Consider the following 18,354-nt stretch of genomic DNA (forward strand, 5'->3'; position numbering starts at 1 on the left):
CTTTCCCATGACTCTTTGCCCGAATGTTTGCGGGTCGCCGTCAGCTGAATTTGCCAGCATGTACTTCCTTCATCCAAGGAATGTTCTACTCTTCCTCCCCCTCACTCAATCAGTATGTTTACCGCCGCCTTGCTGACTGAGCAAGCACCCCACTTCCTGATGCCAGTTTCTAGATGGGAAGTGGCCCGGCAGGAAGGTTCAGGCATGACTGAGGAGGGGAGAAGCACTGTTTGATTTGTGCGAGTGGTGAAGGCATCTCAATGAACAGCTTATCACTACCAGAAAACTTACAAAACTACTAGTCTGAAAAAAAGAAAAGAAAAAAAAACAACAACAACCCATTGGTTTCTATAATGTTGCACAGAAACGTGTCAGGTAGAGCACTGGATAAAATAATAATAAAAAAATATATTTTTTAACGGTTTTGACAGATTGTCTTCAATGAATTATAACCTGGACGGAAGGGGAGATGAACTTGTAATGACCTCTGACATGTCACACTGTCGTCAACCATGGCACCGGGACAATATCATGTCACTCAATCTGTCTGCTTGAAACACAGTCGGATTTCTTTTTACAAAGCTCGCCTTTGTTCGATGCCCACACTTACAGGGCGGAATGGCCCTGCGGTTTGCAACTCTACCGGTTTCTTTTTTTCCCCCCCCTCAAAATGTGTCAGCAAATCTGTTGAGGAAAATACAAAAAATATATACCGTATTGGCCCGAGTATAAGACGGCCCTGATTATAAGACGACCCCCTCTTTTTCATGACTCAAGTTCGAATAAAGACTTTTTGAACACCAAATACATTTTTATACAGAAAATAATTACAGTACATCTGAAACTAATTATTATAACAATCTATTTGAGAGAAAAAAAACATGTTATTTTGCCTCATTCAAATCTTAATATCTGAACAATTAAATATGTAAACTAAAGTGCAATCACATTCGTAAATGAATGGCTTCTGGTTTTTGAAATGTAAATTACATTATAACTTCTCCTCAGCTGCCGGTTAACCTGGCCGATCTTCGACCCACTTTTCTCCAGATTGTTGCTACGTTTTTTCATTTTCTGTTATCGCTTCTATTATTTTCTTCTCTTTTCTTTCTTACCGCTATTTTTTATTTTTCTTCTTCGTGCTGCCGCTATTTTTATTTCTCGTGACAGGGGTTCACTTTGGCCTGGGGAGTCAAGATCACTTCAATGGTATCTGACGCCATCTAGCGTCGTCAATGGGTATAATGTCTAGACCCCGAATATAGGACGACCTCCACTTTTTCAGTCTTATTTAAATGCAAAAAACACCGTCTTATATTCGGGCCAATACGGTTTTATATATATATAACTGTAAAATTTACAGTTTCTATTAGTTTTTTTCCAGTGTCAATTGTATAGCGGAAAATGATCACAACCATAGAAATGAGTACTAGCGTCTCTACCACAGCTGTGGTTTTTTTTATTGCGTTTGAATCATTGATTTCTAAGATATGAGCAACACCAAAGTACTGTATTTGTAAAACAAAATTGGATTCTGTTCATTGAGCTAACGGAAATTAAAATGTGTTCGTAAAATCTATGTATGCGTTATATGACCATAATTCTCTTTATAGAGTGTTGAAGTATGACAGTAAACAAAGTAGACTGTCACCTTTAAGCACATTTACACATGGATTCTTTTTGAAGACCGGTTTGCTATCTGCCAAACTGCACACGAACGCTCAAGGGGGCCCGAATGGAGAAAAATAGCGTGGACCGTATATGACAAACTGAGTTTGGCTTTCATAATCTTGTAGAGGTTCACATATCTGAGTACAAGTACAGATGCACAGTACCAGCACCAGTACTGATATCGGTGAATCTCTAATTTGTACAGTGAACAAAAGGATTCATGATGGTGACAATGGGAATGACATGTGTTTTTTCACTAAGCTCGGCGGTTGGACTGTAATGTAGCGTTGTAACATGAATAAAAATGGCAACCTCAATACTAAGCATGTGCATTACAATAACACAAGACTGATTCTAGAGCTGCTCTATTGTATCACTTCAGATTGAAGAGGCCCTCCAACTGTGACATATTCCTTCCTGCTCTATTATCTTGTGGTTATTTCGGTCTATGGGGATATTATGGTCCACTCAGGTCAGTTGGACGGACTGATTGTTGGTTTAGCTACGGTACACTGCACTGTAGTTTGAACCCGAGGGATAATTTGTTACTCCGTAAATGTAACGTCTAAAAATTGGAATTAGACACCAAAAGCAAGTAATGAACACAAGGTCACAAAAAGGTTTCCAAGATTCTTACCTCAAGCATTTTACTTGTCACGCTGATATATGAATTTGAAAAGCGACAATAAAAGGGCATTCTGGTTGACAAAGAAGCCAGAAAAACATGTTTTAGGTGGGTGTGTTTTTTCATGACACCTGGCAGGTGACTCATCTGTTGGACAGGAAATGTATAACCGTTTTAAGTGTATTAGGAACAGATAAACAACATATATCATCTTTCCCAGTTGGAAAACAAACAAAAAACGGCAATGCCATTAGGTATGTGCATCTTGGTCACCAGGGCGCAGTATAACACAGGCATATGTTGTCAAGACAAAAAGAAAACTGGGCAACTGTTCAGTAGGCTGAAGTAACATTCACTGTTTATCGCAGAGAATACATGAATGTGAGTTTTGTTGTATTGTCTTTCTACGTGTATTGCGGACCCTTTATGTTCATATATATATTGCTTAAAGTTTGCAAAAATACCACATAGATGCTACTTTTGTTTGTGGGGCACATTCTGATAGGATAGGAATTCTGTTTCGGAACTCAAAATTGAGTTTGTTTTTTTTTGGGGGGGGGGTTGGGGGATGGGGGGGTTGGGTGATTTTTCCAAAGTCAAAACAAATATCTAGTTGTTGATTTTGGATGATGTCTGACAAGATCACTCATGCATGTCAAACGTCTAATTTTAACAAACCGTCCTCAAACATTTAGAAATAATCTGCCAGGTCAAAACAAACACCCTGCTGATTTTAAATGACAAGAGGGGCTGTGGTAGCTGTGGTCAAATGATTAACTACTTCTAATTAATCGACCAGTCAGACTTTAAGCCAAACTTTATTTTATTTATTTTTTCACTTTCATGTAAATGCAAGCCACCCGATTAAGTTTGATTGGGGTCTGAGACAATATGGCTTAAGTTGCAGAGGTCAGAGTTCGAATCATTATCAATATTTGCCATCAGAAATCAACTAGCTTTTCACTACACTTTTCAACCAATCCCTTTCCCATTTCTCACGATCAAAACAAGTACCCTATTGGTTTTGATTTTCGGCCAGTTCCAGATAGCCTAAGTAGCAAAGGTTCACGATCTAATCAGTACATGTTCATGAGTAATGCACAGGCAATTACATTTTTCAAACTATCAAGAAGATCAAATCAAGCACCCTATTGATTTTAAAAGATTTTCAGTACAAGAGTCACACTGCTCCACAACTCGCTTTCAACCAATCATGTTCCAACTGTTAGAGACTGTGTCTTCAATGTCAACAAAGGCACCCAACTGATTTGCAGTACTTTACCTAGTACACGTTTGAAAGTCCAATTATTTCTCACTGTCTTATCGCAAGTACACTATTGATTTATGGATGTCCAGTCTAACAGAGGTCCAAGAATTTTTGTTAGGGAAGCGTCTAATAGTGAGAGTTTAGAGTACCACAATCAACTCCTGCGCAGGGGATAGCGGTGAGCCTTGTCATCAATTACTGTACTTCCTTCCTATACAGACAGGGCTTTGGTAGTATTTTGTGGCATATTCATTTTGTTTCAAATTGAGCACAAACCCCACGATAGGTTTCCACAGGGGGAAAAAAGGCAAATCTGTGAATTACGTAATAGTGAACCGCAAATATGTGGGGTTTACTGCCTTTGTTTTGCTTCTTAAGAGGGGAGCAAGACGGTGGAATTGGGTTCATGTCGTTGTCGGGAACCCCCGTAAAGGGCCCTTGAGTGGCTGCTGTCTGACGGCTACGAGGGGGGCCCCGAGAGACGGTAAATATTGGTCCACCTGGAACCAGACACTGCAATGTCGCTAATCAAGTATATTGAACTGTTGTCTTCTGCATTTTTTCAGAGGCATGTTATTTGATATTTCATGTCAATTATTCATTAAAATGTTTTGGGGTTTTTTTTGTTTTTTTGCGGCGAAAGAGAGTGGGGCACAACTGCATTTAAAATTGAATGCGGCTGATAGTCTGAGGAGCTTCTGCGGAACACTTGAGTGCTCGAAGTGCTTACGACAGGTGCAGGACGTGGGTGAAAGTAAAATCAATTTAGAGAGCCGTGTTATGTACGAAGAATCATGCCCGTGTTTGTAGGTAGACTGGGATTGGGTTGGGGGGCTCCATCCCGGACTGAGGCAGCCTCCGCCTGAGATGTCCACCACAGATAGGCCCGCAGTCACACACCAGCCATTCACGCCATCACATTTTACATGGCTGGAAAAGCCTCACTTGACATTTAACAGCGTTATCCGTCTCAGAGGTGAACTTAAAAGTTATTAACGTACAGCGGCCGAAAAAAAGACTCTAGGGTTGCAACTGTTTTAAAATATAAATGAATGAGAAGACAAGCGGAATGTACGGTCAAGAAGAACGCTGACACGACTCACCATCGATCCTGCCGCAGGAGTCTACAGCCCATGGTGGACGTCCATGTCAGGCCACAAGCGTGTGCCGACATTGCATTACAGCCTCTTTTCGGGAATTGAGCTCTAGGTTTACAGGTTCCAAGTCTTGTTTGCCTCCCTGTGCGTTTACTCTGTGACGCCATACATTTTCACTGCTCCGCTGATGATACCTTCTTTTAGGTGCCAGAAAATATTCCAATTTCGGACATTACTTTCAAAGTAAACCTTCGCTGCGTCGAAAGGACATGACTAGTGTGAAGTAGCTGTTATTTTAATTTGAAAGACCCATTTCGTCACTTCTTACTTTTTACATGTACCTTGACTTTCTGCCCAAACCAGATCGTCCCCCTCCCCTCCATAAAACACCGCTTGATGCATGTTTTTGTTAATAAATCACTTTTAAGGTATATTGCCAATTTTATTGAATTTTTATTTGCAATACTTTCATATTTGACATGGTGTATAAAAAAAATAAATCACCGCTTCCGCAATTACGATTGATCACGTGCTGGTGTTTCAGGAAGTAATAAGTTAACGGCACCACAGCGAAATGGATGATCGTGTTGTTGCGTACAAAATACGGGTTTTTCTTTTTATATTTTCATGTTTACTTCTCGATTCCTCATTTTCACAGACCTACCTCCTGAACGACACTGAGGGATTAGGACAAGTCTTCGATGGAATTGGAGGACTGAGTGGTGGAGGAGCGACGACGCGTCTCCTCATCAATTATGCGGAGCCCTACCGAAGCCAGATCCTTGATTACCTTTTTAGGCCGAATTTTGGTGCCTCTTTGCACATTCTTAAAGTCGAAATAGGAGGAGACGCTCAATCAACTGATGGGACTGAGCCATCGCACATGCACTACGAGGATGATGAGAATTACTACCGAGGATATGAATGGTGGTTGATGAAAGAGGCAAAGAAGAGGAACCCCAACATTACGCTTATTGGTTTGCCCTGGGCATTTCCTGGTTGGGTCGGCCGTGGTAAACAGTGGCCCTACGACTTCCCAGACGTCACTGTAGAATATGTAGTGAAGTGGATCCTTGGCGCAAAGCAGGTTCACGACCTCAACATCGACTATGTTGGGATTTGGAACGAACGGAACTTTGACAGCAAATATATCAAGCTGCTGCGGTACACTTTGGACAAGAGCGGCCTGGAGAGTGTCAGGATTATCGCCAACGACAACTTGTGGCAGCCCATTTCGCATGCTCTTCTGCTGGATCCGGAGCTCAGCAGCGTTGTCGATGTGATAGGGGCCCACTACCCAGGCACAAACACTGTGGAGGATGCTCTGAAGACTAGGAAGACGCTGTGGGCTTCAGAGGACTACAGCACTTTCAACAATGAAGTCGGGGGAGGCTGTTGGGCACGCATTCTGAACCAGAACTACATAAATGGATTCATGACTGCCACCATTAGTTGGAATCTCATTGCCAGCTACTATGAGGCACTGCCATTTGGCAGAGACGGTCTTATGACAGCGGACGAACCCTGGAGTGGCAACTATGTCGTGGAGTCGCCGATCTGGGTTACAGCTCACACGTCACAATTCACCCAGCCAGGATGGACCTACTTGAAGACTGTTGGACATTTGGCAAAAGGTGGAAGTTATGTGGCCTTGACAGACGGGAAAGGAAATCTCACGGTTATCATAGAAACGATGAGCCATAATCATTCATTGTGCATAAGGCCTCCACTCCCTCCATACTCTGTGAGTTCACAAAATGCAACCTTTCAGCTGGAAGGCTCTTTTTCCTCCATCAAAGAGTTGCAACTGTGGCGCACGCAGTTTAACTTCAAGACAACAAAGCCCACTTTTTTTCAGCGGCTAAGTCCTGTGAAGCTAAAGAATGGAAAATTTACCCTCAGTCTCTCAGAAGATGAGCTTTACACAGTAACCACAATGACGACAGGACAGAAGGGAAACTACCCAGACCCACCTGCCTCTTCTCCCTTCCCAAAGGACTACAAGGATGACTTTACTGTCCAAGAATCTCCCTTCTCAGAAGCTCCATACTTTGCTGACCAGACTGGAGTTTTTGAATATTATACCAACCTGACAGATTCCGGGCCTCATGTCTTCACTTTACGTCAGGTTCTGACCACACGACCTATTACTTGGGTAGCAGATGCAGACCAGACTATAAGCATTATCGGTGACTACACGTGGCAGGATGTGCATGTCGAATGTGATGTCTTTATGGAGAGTAGAAAGATTGGTGGCGTTTTCATCGCAGCCCGGGTTGATCAAGGAGGGGCGACAATCCGTAGAGCCCAGGGAATATTTTTCTGGGTCTTTGCGGATGGAACATACAAAGTTACCAATGACATTGCTGGTCTAATGATTCTCGCCGAAGGACATTCTGGTACACAAGCAGGTGAATGGCACACGCTGTCGCTTACTGTAAAGGGCCAGTTGGCATCAGGAAAGCTGAATGGTTATCAATTGTGGAAGAACGTGATGGTGTTAACACCGAAGAATGGCTGGGCGGCCATCGGGACGCGTTCATTTGAGCTGGCTCAGTTTGATAATTTTGCAGTAAAGGCAACTTTACTGGAAACAAGAACTTTCAATTAGCAAGCCTTTTGTTTTGTGACTGTTTGACTGAAGAGGAGAAATGCAGCAATTTAATCAAAGCTTATTGATTATCAAAATTACTGACAACTATTTCAATTGTTGGTTCATCGTTGAGACCTTAATTTAAATTTGTCCAACTCATTTCAACAGTAAATATTCTCCGATTTCTGTTGTTCTTCATGAAAGACGAATGATCTGTTTACTGATTCGTCAAACTAATACATCTGCTTGGACTTTGGAAAATATGCTTATTAATTTATTGTTGTGCTTTTTCTACTTTGTCCATTTGAAATCATGTCCTGTTTTTGATTGAAGGTATGGAAATTAAAACTGTTTTTTTCCCCAATCTGATTCATTGAATAAATAAAAAATATTCAACAGATTATTAAGATCGTTGTTAGTTGCGGCTGGTGTTTTAGGACCAAAGTTAAATATACAGAGTATGATATGATATACAGTACTGTATGTAAACACAAATTCCACCATGGGCTATTGTCATCTTTGATAGCTCAACTATCCATATTTCCACTCAATTGGGAGAATAAATACAGGCGATATTAAAAATAGCATTTTCTCTTGCAAAAATGCCGCTTTTGTAATCCTTAATGTTAAACTTTAAACGTTGATGATTAAATGACAATTTAACATGAATTGTGCTGTACAATAAATAAAAATATTTGAGGTCCTGAGGATTCCTGGCAAAAATGTCAAGTTCTGGTAATTATTAAAGAGGCCACAGCTGCTTTCTATTCTCTCAATGCTCTTTCTAAATAGAATGTTTGCGTACGATCTTAAAAACATAAACAAATACATGATTTATTTTTATTATTTTATATATCTGTATCGCAGCACAGAGTCAAGTCACACTTACGACTTTTACACACTCTTGTAAAATGCGACAGAATACTGCAATACTCAAGTGCCAATGAACAAAGTTTTTCATGCAGATCTTGCATAAATGCAGACGTACCTAATAAAGTGACCCTTGGGAAAATAAGGAAATGTCCTCGTCCGATGATGCACATTCTATACTATGTACCGTGAATATATTTCTCTTTTATTTAAAAAAAAATTCAAAATACTGAAAAAAATTTACATGATTTAATATTTACATAGCAAGGACAAAAGTAGCCAATATTTAGATCCAGTGTAGAAGTGGAAAGCTGCTGTGACTATACCTCTGCAGTGGCATCGTGGTCAATCGAAATCAGCACGTCACAGTGCCCACTGAATTGTAAACATCTTTGACATGGGCAAGGCCAAGCTGCTCACATTTAGAACCTGTTGGAAGAGACCCGAGTGTTATCCTTCAGGAAAGTCATCACCCCACCCCCTCATGTCCATGCACTAACCTTTGTATCATCATTATACGTAAAATGCCTCACTTTCTCCCCATTGGCTACCACATATTGGGGCGGCAAGGGCACCCCAAACACTTGCATTCTTCTCAGTACGAGACCATCCAAGTCTCCATTTAGTCGGAGGGGCTCACTCACAACCTGGGACTGAAACAGTGAGGCGGTAAAAATACACTTTGTCTATTTGCCAGTGATACCCCAAACACTGCAAAACAAGTCATGACAGTTCAGAAGTTTGAGTACAGACTTTACCTACCTGTCCGGCAGTGAAGGTGACGTAACAATAACTTCCATTTTCGAAGCTCCCGATGCTGTCGCCGTCATCCCAGAATAAGTCGCCTCGGGCCGAGCCTTCCGCTGACAGCGCCACCGTCAGGAGAAAGGGGTTTGTGCGCGAGACTGTTGTCGTTAAAGCTGGCTCCTTTAACCGAGAGAATGATACAGCAGTAATTCGACATTCTCAAGGAAACGCATCCATAAGCCCAAATGTCTTGACGTAATTACAGATGTTAAGTGGAGACAACCAGATAAACCAGATCAACACACCACAGTGATTCAGCACAGAACAAAGACTTAAAAATAGACGGCACCTTCTGGAACGTCATTCATCTAAAATTGGCATATTTCGATCAGTCTCACTTCTTCAAACCTTTAGCACTTTTTTTTTCAGCCCCATTGTCAGAACAAGTCCTTTTATTGAATAATACATTGATAAATCTGCGTTCGATATTATTTATTAAATGGTGTTTTGTTATCACCAGGGGTCATTCAGGGCAGTGCCCAAGTACAACCAGCAGATGGCGCTTTGATAAAATAAACTACTTTATTATTTCATTCAGTTGCAAAATCTATGAACATACTGTATTGACCATCCTTATCCTTTTAATAGACGCGGCACTTGTAACTACACTGTGATTTTTTTTCATCCCTGCGCATATTCGGAGTTTGGCATTCACAACATTTAAATACTTAGCGCATTTCAGAAACTAAACTCTCTGTTTTAGTCTTAATCCAAAACGTTTTCAGGGAAAAAGAGCAAACCTTGTTGTGATGTACTTGCACGATGTGTTACACTAACCTGCTGGGGCACAATGTGTCCCTCCCTCAAATGGACGTTAATGGTGTCCAGAGGGGCAGACAGAAGCAGGTACTCGCCTGTACTGTACGACGGCTGACCCTGACAAAAAAACAAAAAACAGAACATTTGATCACGTGATAATGCGAGTGAGTGCAATTCATGAAGCAAACCACCGCAGCTTACACTGTGCAGGTTGTACCAGATGCCAGGAGGCAGGTAAGCCGCCACCTCCACGGCACCCTCCTTGAGGACTGGGCTGATAAGGAGAGAACTCCCCCAGAGGAATTGTCGGTCTATGATCTGACACTGAGGGTCAGTGGGAAACCTGAAATGACCAAAGTGTGTGTCACAATCGTAAGAAAAGATGATGCAGGTGATGGGGGGGAATGACAGCTAAGCCATGTAAAACAGCCACGGACGTTCAACTGAACCACGTGATGTGTCAGTCATGACACATTTCTTAATTGTGTGTCTGTAAATAAATGACTATACTGCCATCGTTCTGTTTACTATGGTTAGTGTAATATTTCTAGTTTTCCTTGTTCCGTCTTTTTTTTTTTGGTTTTATAGTTTGAGGTGCCACAAAATCCAAAACTATTACCATCAAAGTCTCTGCTTGACATGTTCGGTTTCACAAAACAAAACAAACCACGTTTGGGTTTTGTTGAAACCAACCATCTTCTATAGTAGCTTACTAAAAAAAGAATAGAAGTAGAACCCCCCCCCCACCCCCCGGGAATAAGAGACTATCATCTTAAATAGGTTCAGTGCATAGGTTGTCACAGAACGCAATATTCTGTTGGCCTTAAATGATCATTCAAAATGCTGAAAAATAGCTGGCAAAATCGGGACCGCTGAATTTAAAACTGTTGGCAGTGAATTTGTTAATTCATGCAACAAAGAATGAGCCTATGCCCATGCCTGCTGTGAACAGAAATCTGAGTGCGTTAGCAAGACCTACTCCATGAAGAGAGGCCTGGCCACCGTGTCTCCAGAGGTGTGCGCGTGATGGAAGAGCGTGTAGAGAAACGGCAGAAGAGAGTAACGAAGATTCAGCGCACTCCGCATGGCCGCCTGGGCCTTCTGCCCAAATACGAAAGGCTCCTGAGGCTGTGGAGTATGACGCCAAATGAGAAAACATACAAGAATACAATTCCTCAATTTCGATGTGTGTGCATCTCACAGCATATGGCCGATCGTTATGGTTCCTCATAAAGGGGTAGAAGGCCCCGAGCTGCATCCAGCGCACGCACAACTCCTCTGTGGTGTCACCCCCGAAGCCGCAGATGTCCGCTCCGACCAGGGGCACCCCGAAGAGGCTGAACTTCAACACCGCTGAGTGCAAAATGTGCACAATGTTAACATAGTTGGAGGTCTGGAGTGTTTCGAGATGCAAGCCGCCGTTCATCTGAATGTTTGCCTTGGCTTGTGAGCAAAAATGTAAGAATTGAGCACGAGATGGTGTCAGTGAACTCAACACACTTCCACAAACAGCATTTTGGCAGAGCGAACAATTCTTCACAGAAGAGCAGCGTATTCAAAACAATCACAACCATAGGAAAGGTTCACTATCTTGACGCTAACACACATTGAAAGTTTCCATCAATGGTCTAAAAAATAGCATTGATGTCACAATGCTGAACACAAACAGTAGCATCAGTCTAAAAAAAAACAAAAAACCCCCCGAAAAGGTCCAGATTAGCCACATATTCAAAACCATCGCAACCTCAAGAAAGGTTCGCTAGCTTAATGCTAACGCACACTGCAAGGCTTTATTAATAGGCTAACAAATAGCATTGATGTCACAATGCTGAACACAATCAGTAGGATCAGCCTAAAAAGAGTATCAACCTAAAAAAAAGTCCAGATTTTCCCAGGCATGTAATTTTCATTCTTGGCAAAAAAATGTTTAAAAAAAAAACGGCTAATGTTACTGTATCTTACTGAGTCACTTGTGTTATACGGTCCCTTAGTAGCTAAATCGGTCACAGAGTGCATTTTGCTGGCTATTTTTACGTAGAGGCTGGGATTGCTCTGCTTTTTCTGAGTGCATCAAACACATATCTACTTACAAGGGATGGAATATCCAAGTTGCTCCCAGTTGCTTCTAACATCTCCCGTCCACAGTCCGGAGTAGCGTCCGATGCTTGGGAAGGAAGAGCGAGACAGAACAAAGGGCCTCTTCCCGCGCGCTTTTACCAGAGCTCTGCCAATGACAATCGTATGCTGTAATACTACAACACACATAGCACATATCCTTAATCACTTCTAAAAAAAACCCCAACCTCAGCCAAAAATAATTCAAGGTAAAAAGTCTTCTGGATGAATTCAACTGTGACTTACCACGTATTGTAAATAAGTTCTACGTGCGGTGTTAATGCTACATGACAGTACGTATCGACATGTGACCACTCCACAACTTTGTGTGCGTCCACGAGTGTGTTACAGAGAGCTCCAGATGCTCCTCATAAATAGTCATCTCACATTTGGTCTCAAAATCCATTTAAATGCGGAATGCATTGCTCTCCTTTCCCACATTGCAGGGTATTTTACTCAAAAGATGTTGCCTTATCATAAACAATGCAATGGAAGGGTGTAAAACAAGCATGTCCAAAGTCCGGCCCGGGGGCCAAATCCGGCCCGCGGTCGAATTTCATCCGGCCCTCGGCCCCTGTCATAAAATCAGTGCCGCCTGGCCCGCAGGTTGGGCGCAATGGAACACGTGTTACATTGACTGAGGTCTCGTAGACTGGTGAGTGATGTTTCATAGAGTACTGCTTCCCTCTAGTGGCTAAATGAGTAATAGCATTCACTAAATGAGTAATAGCATTTAGACACTAGAGGGCATCACTCACGAGTTAACAAGACATCACTCCGTGTTTATATTGACTGATATGTCATATTTCAAATGATCCTTGCAGTTGTGGATATGTGTATTGCTTGTTCATTTCCCTGTTGTTCGAGTCAAAGGTTTTGTGACTATTGAAAAGTCATGGTGATACATTTTATGTTTCAAATCAATCAATTTGCACTCAGGAGACTTCTGTTTAAGAAAAAGTCAAGTGAATAAGCAGTTGCATGTGATATACCTGTTTCAAATGAACCAAAAGAAATTCTTAAGATTGTTGAAATTAAAATAAAAATGGAAATGTGAAACAGACTGGCTTACTAAAATTTGTTGAACAATATTGTTGTTCAATGTAAAGAATGTCAGTCAAGGTCGGCCCCCCGACATTTTACCACATAAAATCTGGCCCCCTTGGCAAAAAGTTTGGACACCCTTGGTGTAAAACGATGAAGCGTAATCTAGCCCAGGAACACTGAGCTGCTTTAACCAACCTGTTTGTGGCAAACGCTTCAGTCAGTCCGTACATGTTGTGCAGGTTGTAGTGAGTGGATACATTTTGCTGAGCTGACATACAAAGAGTGAAAGCGCTTAAGCGGCCTCCGACCACCCCTGTTTGGGGGACACACAAATATTTACCATTCACATGAACAACGTGGTATCAATCATGTATGTCACACAGTGTGTTGTTCTGATCTAAATATATTGTATCTATAGTAACGGTACATACTTTATGAGATGATCATACAAGGGAAGTCGTGATGCGAACTTACTGGGTGTGTACGGCGGGCTCTCAAGCTCTGTGTCAGGACAACCCTCCAGTGAGCCCGAAACGAAACTGGCTGGTTCGTTCATGTCCTGTGTGGAATGTAAATTTGGCCAGCCAATCACAAGGCTCGTATAAACAAACAAGCATTCAGACTCAGACTCACAGAAAGAACAATTTCTGTCTTCAATGAATCAAATATTTGCGTTTTTTGGTGGGGACTGTGTGTGTGTATTCTTACAATCCATAATCCATCCACTGGCACTTTCGAATAAAACTCCTCAATTAAGTCTTCCCACCACCGTCTGGTCTCCGGGTTGGTAAAGTCAGGGAACGCCGTTGCACCAGGCCAAACCTGAAGGCAAATGGGTTTATTTCACAACTCTTGACACATGCTTCATTTAAGACTAAAATCTAACCTTGCCTATTAAGAGTTGACCGGTGGCATTTTTGATGAATACGTCTCGCTTGAGTCCATCATCAAAGGGACGGTACGTTCCTGGAGGAGAAGTTGAGCTGATCCCAGGATCCTAAACGGAAGACCCACACTATATTTTAGGAAGTGTCAGATCGCCACCTACTGGGAGGAAATAGTTAGCAGATGGTTGAAAACGTCCCTCACCAGGATGAGGACGTACTTCAAGCCTCTTTGGTGAAATTCCTCCACCATCTCTGTCATGTCCCCGAATCGCGAGGGGTCATTGGTGAAGATCCTGCCTTTGTCTGCGTAATCCAGGTCATTCCACTGTACATCCTTAAAAAAAATAGTTGCCAAGAAGGTGCTTCTTACCAAATGACAACAAATATTGGAAGAATGTGCACGATTGTTTTGTTCCCAGTAATTTCATTTGCAGTACTTTTGATTTCTATAAAACAATACAATGCAATGTCACAGAACAATAAACAGAATGTATCTATACATTTTTCGGAGTTCGCCAAAAACAGCCCAAAAATGAATTTAGAGATATTTTTTTCCATTTGGAGATACGTGATTGTAACATCCCGTTTTAATATTAAAGTGTCACATATACATTAGAGACAGTACAATTATATGATCATTATGACACATTCAAATGGAATAATTTTTTTCAATTGTGCATCAAATTATTGTAGTAGTAGTCATTAACGTTTGGGCTCGAAATAATAGGCCATTGTTTTGCACAGCAGAAACATTTTGAATAATAATATAGCAATATAAAATTGGAAGTCATATTTATATTTAATAAATATACATGACCAAATATTAAAATAAAGTATAATTATTCATAATACAGTTGGACATATTTCTACGTAACTGAATTATTATTAGTTAATTTGACTTTTTTGTGTTAAATATTACAATTAAAACAATTATTACATTCAAATTATTAATAGTTAATTTGTCTCACCTTCTGACAAAAAAAGTTACATTTGGAAATACAGTCATACCTCGGTTTTTGACCATAATCCGTTCCAGAAGGCCGTTCGAAAACCGAAACCACGCTGTTAAAAAAAAATCTTTATTGAACACGTCTGCTCACAATGGAACGCTACACGAGGAAGCGTCACTTCCTCATCTAAGGAAGGCGAGAGGAATCAAGTGGCGCATTCAAGTGCGTTCAGTTTGGTCGAGAACCGATTTCCGGACATAAGCCGAGGCATAAAAAAACTCGAAATTTTTGGTCGAGATCTGAGGTGTTCGAAAACCGAGGTTTGACTGTACAGTAAAACCTTTTCATTGGCAGCGAGGCAACAGTTCTAAGGTTTGAAAAGTAATACAGTTTCAAAGTAAGATACAATAAACATATTCCGGTATATTGTTATTCATTGAGTATTGGTCATAATTTACTTAAGAATGAATTGTACAACGTTTATCTTATTGCATTGGATAGTTAACTATTTTTTTTAATAATCAACTGTCATAATTTTTTTTTTTAAATAATCAATATATTTTTTGTGCTCATCGGTGTAAAGCATAATGTTGGTCTAACATCAGTAATGAATGAACATGAAGGTACCATGGGGAAGTTAGCATCGTGCATCCGCCGAGCCACCTGTCGAGTGATATTCGTGCTTGTGTAGCCCCAGCGACACAGGTGGAAGCCCAACGACCAATAGGGAGGCATCATGGGATAACCTACGGAAGAATACTTTTAAAAATATATATTTTAACACGCTTATTTGCGGGGAGTCGCTTCTGACTTGGCGTCCCGTACCGATAACTTGCAGATATTGATGTATAACGGTCTGAGCGTCGGGACCCATGAAGATGTACAGGTCTAGGATTCCACCTGTGGACACCCATGTCAGAGCTGGCAGAGGCTGCAAGATGACTTCTGGAAACACATGTAGACACACATGGAGAATGAGGAGAAAATTAGCTCTTGTTGAACAAAGTCATTACCGATGGCATTGCTGTTGAGTAGGAACACCCCGTGGGCCAGTCCGTCCCCCTCCTGTACAACATAGAATGGGTGCGAGCCATATAGGTTTGCACCATCCTGCAGAAGAAAAAAAAGAGTTCGGTATACTCTCATTATAGTGTAGATTTTTAAGTGCAAAATGGATGAGATAAAATGCATATTTTACAGCTTAGTACAGGTAACAATGAAAGTTGAATTCCAATTTTGTCGTATACTGTCAGGGGAGTCCATTATTGCACTCAGCACTTTATATGATTAGTTTCTCTCTTGAGATTAGGAGTTGTGACTTACAGACATCTAACCATACAATGTTGATATTAAATGAGTCCAGCATACTCACATGAGGAGCCATGTCCCTGTTCCAGAGAGTCAGGGAGGTCCAGTTAAGGTCCAGGAGGAGAGACGTGTAATGCTCCCCGAGGCCTGACACCATCGAGGAGGCCAGAGTGGTGGACAACTGCAGATACTGGTCAGCAAAAAGCAGAGGGGCCACCGTGCTATTCATGCTAAATGAGGGGGTGTGGGGAATAAATGAGGATTGCTATTATTATTATGATATTATATAATGTATACATGCATAAAGAAGCTGGAACTGATGGGGTAAAATTATGAACTATTCCAAACACAAGTCAGTATCAGCACAAAACTACAGTCATAGCAAAAATAAAAATAAAAATCCTGCTAAAACAGCACAACTTCAATAGGGAATAATCAGAGGAACTTTCCAGTTGAACAAAGAGTTTGAATGTAATGCAGTTAAATCTGAACGGAGCAACAGCCCATTATGACAAGGTTGGGCACACTTTTGCAACCAGATTATCACTGTTTATTTTTACTTCCCCTCTTGAAAACATTAACACAAACTTAAAATAAGTTCTCCACAGTAGAAGACACATTAATGGTGGGAAAGGTTTTCACATTATTTATCTTGGTCTCGTTGGGGTTTTTTTTTTTGGTTGGTTGTTCGTTTCATTTAAGTCTCAAAAAATGTAACAGCAGTTTAAAAATCTACCCAGCATGTCTATTTTAGTTCATTATTTTAGTATTTAGTTCTTTGGTTTACACATTAGAAACGGCTGACAAAGCAAAGCAGTATCTACTTGTGCTTTACATACTCACATGACCCTTCCATTGGATGCACGCCTCACAACGAATCCAAAAGGATTGGGCTGGTACTCAATGGTATACAGGGCATCTTGGCGACTAATTTTGCCCTGAGGGACTCCAGTTAGGAGTTCAACTTCATATCGGTCCGACCATCGATCCTTCAACTGCATAGGACGCATATATTTATTATTTAAATTGTGATTAGAATTTTTGTCAGAGGACGGCTGGTTCTCACAGTGAGGCGCAAGCAGCCTTCAGACTCTCGACTTTCTTCCAGGTGGAGAGTGGCCACATCTCGAGGCAGGTAAGAGGGGGAGGCCCGGGTCAAAGTGGCAGCCTGGCCTCGCTCGGTAGGCGTCATGACGCCCATTTTGTAGCTAGGGTATGAATAAGGGTAGAAGCACCACGGAGCTTTTGACGAGTCGTTGAGAGGAGAGTAACAACAAGCCCGCTCTTCACACTCTCGGCGACTAAGCGCTCGGTCCCGGGCACAGTCGAAGCGACTTTCCGGAGACATTTTGCAACGCGAGGGTTGGACGTCCAAGAAATAGTCCCATGGTTCGAGTCTATCGCGGACAGTGCTTTTAATTGGCTCGCCATTTCGAACCAGTCTGTAGTAGAGAATGGGCATGTGACTCAAATCGGAGAATGTGTGAAACGCGAAAGCCAGAAACGCGGCTACAGTTAGCTTCACCCAAAGAGCCATGGGATGTCCGTGCAAATTTCGGACCGGATTAGAACTTTATTGACGCGGCGATAAAACAAAAAAGTTAAATTCAGGTGTCCATTGCAAATTTTTGTTGCATGTCCTTAAAAGTCCCAACACAACGACGGCAAGCGAAATAGGTCAAAATAAATTCACGGCGACAAAGATTGCACCCGTTTATGACGTAATGCCAGATATGCTCGACATTTCTAAGAATAGTTGAAAATTTACAAGTATGAATCTCATTTTAGTACAATTCGAGGTCGGGGGGTAATGGGAGGGTAGTTAAAGTAGCAAGATCCCTATAACGCTTGTTGCATGATTTAAAATTGTCATCTAATAATTGATTACACAAAAATAAAACGACTTCCGTTTTTAATTATATATTGATTAGAAGCACAAAGTGAAGTTGTCTTAAAGAAAACTCCAATGTAGCTCTAATCATGAAAGTTAAGCAAACCCTAGTAAAAATTATTCATTCATTTTCCAATCCGCTTAATCCTTACAAATGTTGTGGGGAGTGCTGGAGCACCCTGAACCGATTGCCAGCCAATCACAGCTGAATGGGAATGGGGGAGGAACCCGGAGAATACCCATTCAGGCCCGGGGAGAACATGCAAACTCCACACAGGGAGGCCGGAGCCGGGATTGAACCCACAACCTCTGCACTATGAGGTCGACGCGCTAACCACTGGCCGGGCCGCTCAGTAAAAATGATTGTCAGGCATTATTTTTTTTTTTTACAGTTGATGTCAGTATTGAAGCTTTTACATGTGAATTCAAATCATGTACCGGTATATCTCCTACATGTGATTGATTTT

General features: G+C 41.5%; 2 protein-coding genes across 4 annotated transcripts; one reads left to right on the forward strand and one right to left on the reverse strand.

Moving 5' to 3' along the window:
• The first annotated feature begins 5,173 nt into the window (after window positions 1–5,173).
• Window positions 5,174–7,617, forward strand: LOC127590164 (galactocerebrosidase-like). Its single transcript, XM_052049612.1, has one exon. It carries the CDS (start codon window positions 5,235–5,237, stop codon window positions 7,269–7,271), a length of 2,037 nt encoding a protein of 678 aa, XP_051905572.1. The 5' UTR covers window positions 5,174–5,234; the 3' UTR covers window positions 7,272–7,617.
• Window positions 7,618–8,070: 453 nt separating this feature from the next.
• Window positions 8,071–17,721, reverse strand: gaa (alpha glucosidase). Of its 3 annotated transcripts, XM_052049608.1 has the most exons (19): window positions 17,063–17,718; window positions 16,840–16,991; window positions 16,061–16,226; window positions 15,702–15,798; window positions 15,514–15,633; window positions 15,316–15,434; window positions 13,941–14,072; window positions 13,738–13,848; window positions 13,560–13,673; window positions 13,326–13,410; window positions 13,047–13,164; window positions 11,780–11,913; window positions 10,891–11,042; window positions 10,669–10,817; window positions 9,891–10,032; window positions 9,708–9,806; window positions 8,886–9,050; window positions 8,624–8,776; window positions 8,071–8,552 (listed from the first exon to the last, which is right to left on the reverse strand). In XM_052049608.1, exons 1-19 carry the CDS (start codon window positions 17,531–17,533, stop codon window positions 8,487–8,489), a joined length of 2,745 nt encoding a protein of 914 aa, XP_051905568.1. In that variant the 5' UTR covers window positions 17,534–17,718; the 3' UTR covers window positions 8,071–8,486. The 3 variants fall into 3 exon arrangements, with proteins under 3 accessions (XP_051905568.1, XP_051905567.1, XP_051905569.1); XM_052049607.1 differs by having other exon boundaries at window positions 9,708–10,032; window positions 17,063–17,721; XM_052049609.1 differs by lacking the exon at window positions 13,047–13,164 and having other exon boundaries at window positions 11,780–11,941; window positions 17,063–17,720.
• Window positions 17,722–18,354: the final 633 nt, after the last annotated feature.

The sequence above is a fragment of the Hippocampus zosterae genome, chromosome 17 (genome assembly GCF_025434085.1).
Source record: "Hippocampus zosterae strain Florida chromosome 17, ASM2543408v3, whole genome shotgun sequence".
In the NCBI taxonomy this organism is placed as follows: Eukaryota; Metazoa; Chordata; class Actinopteri; order Syngnathiformes; family Syngnathidae; genus Hippocampus; species Hippocampus zosterae.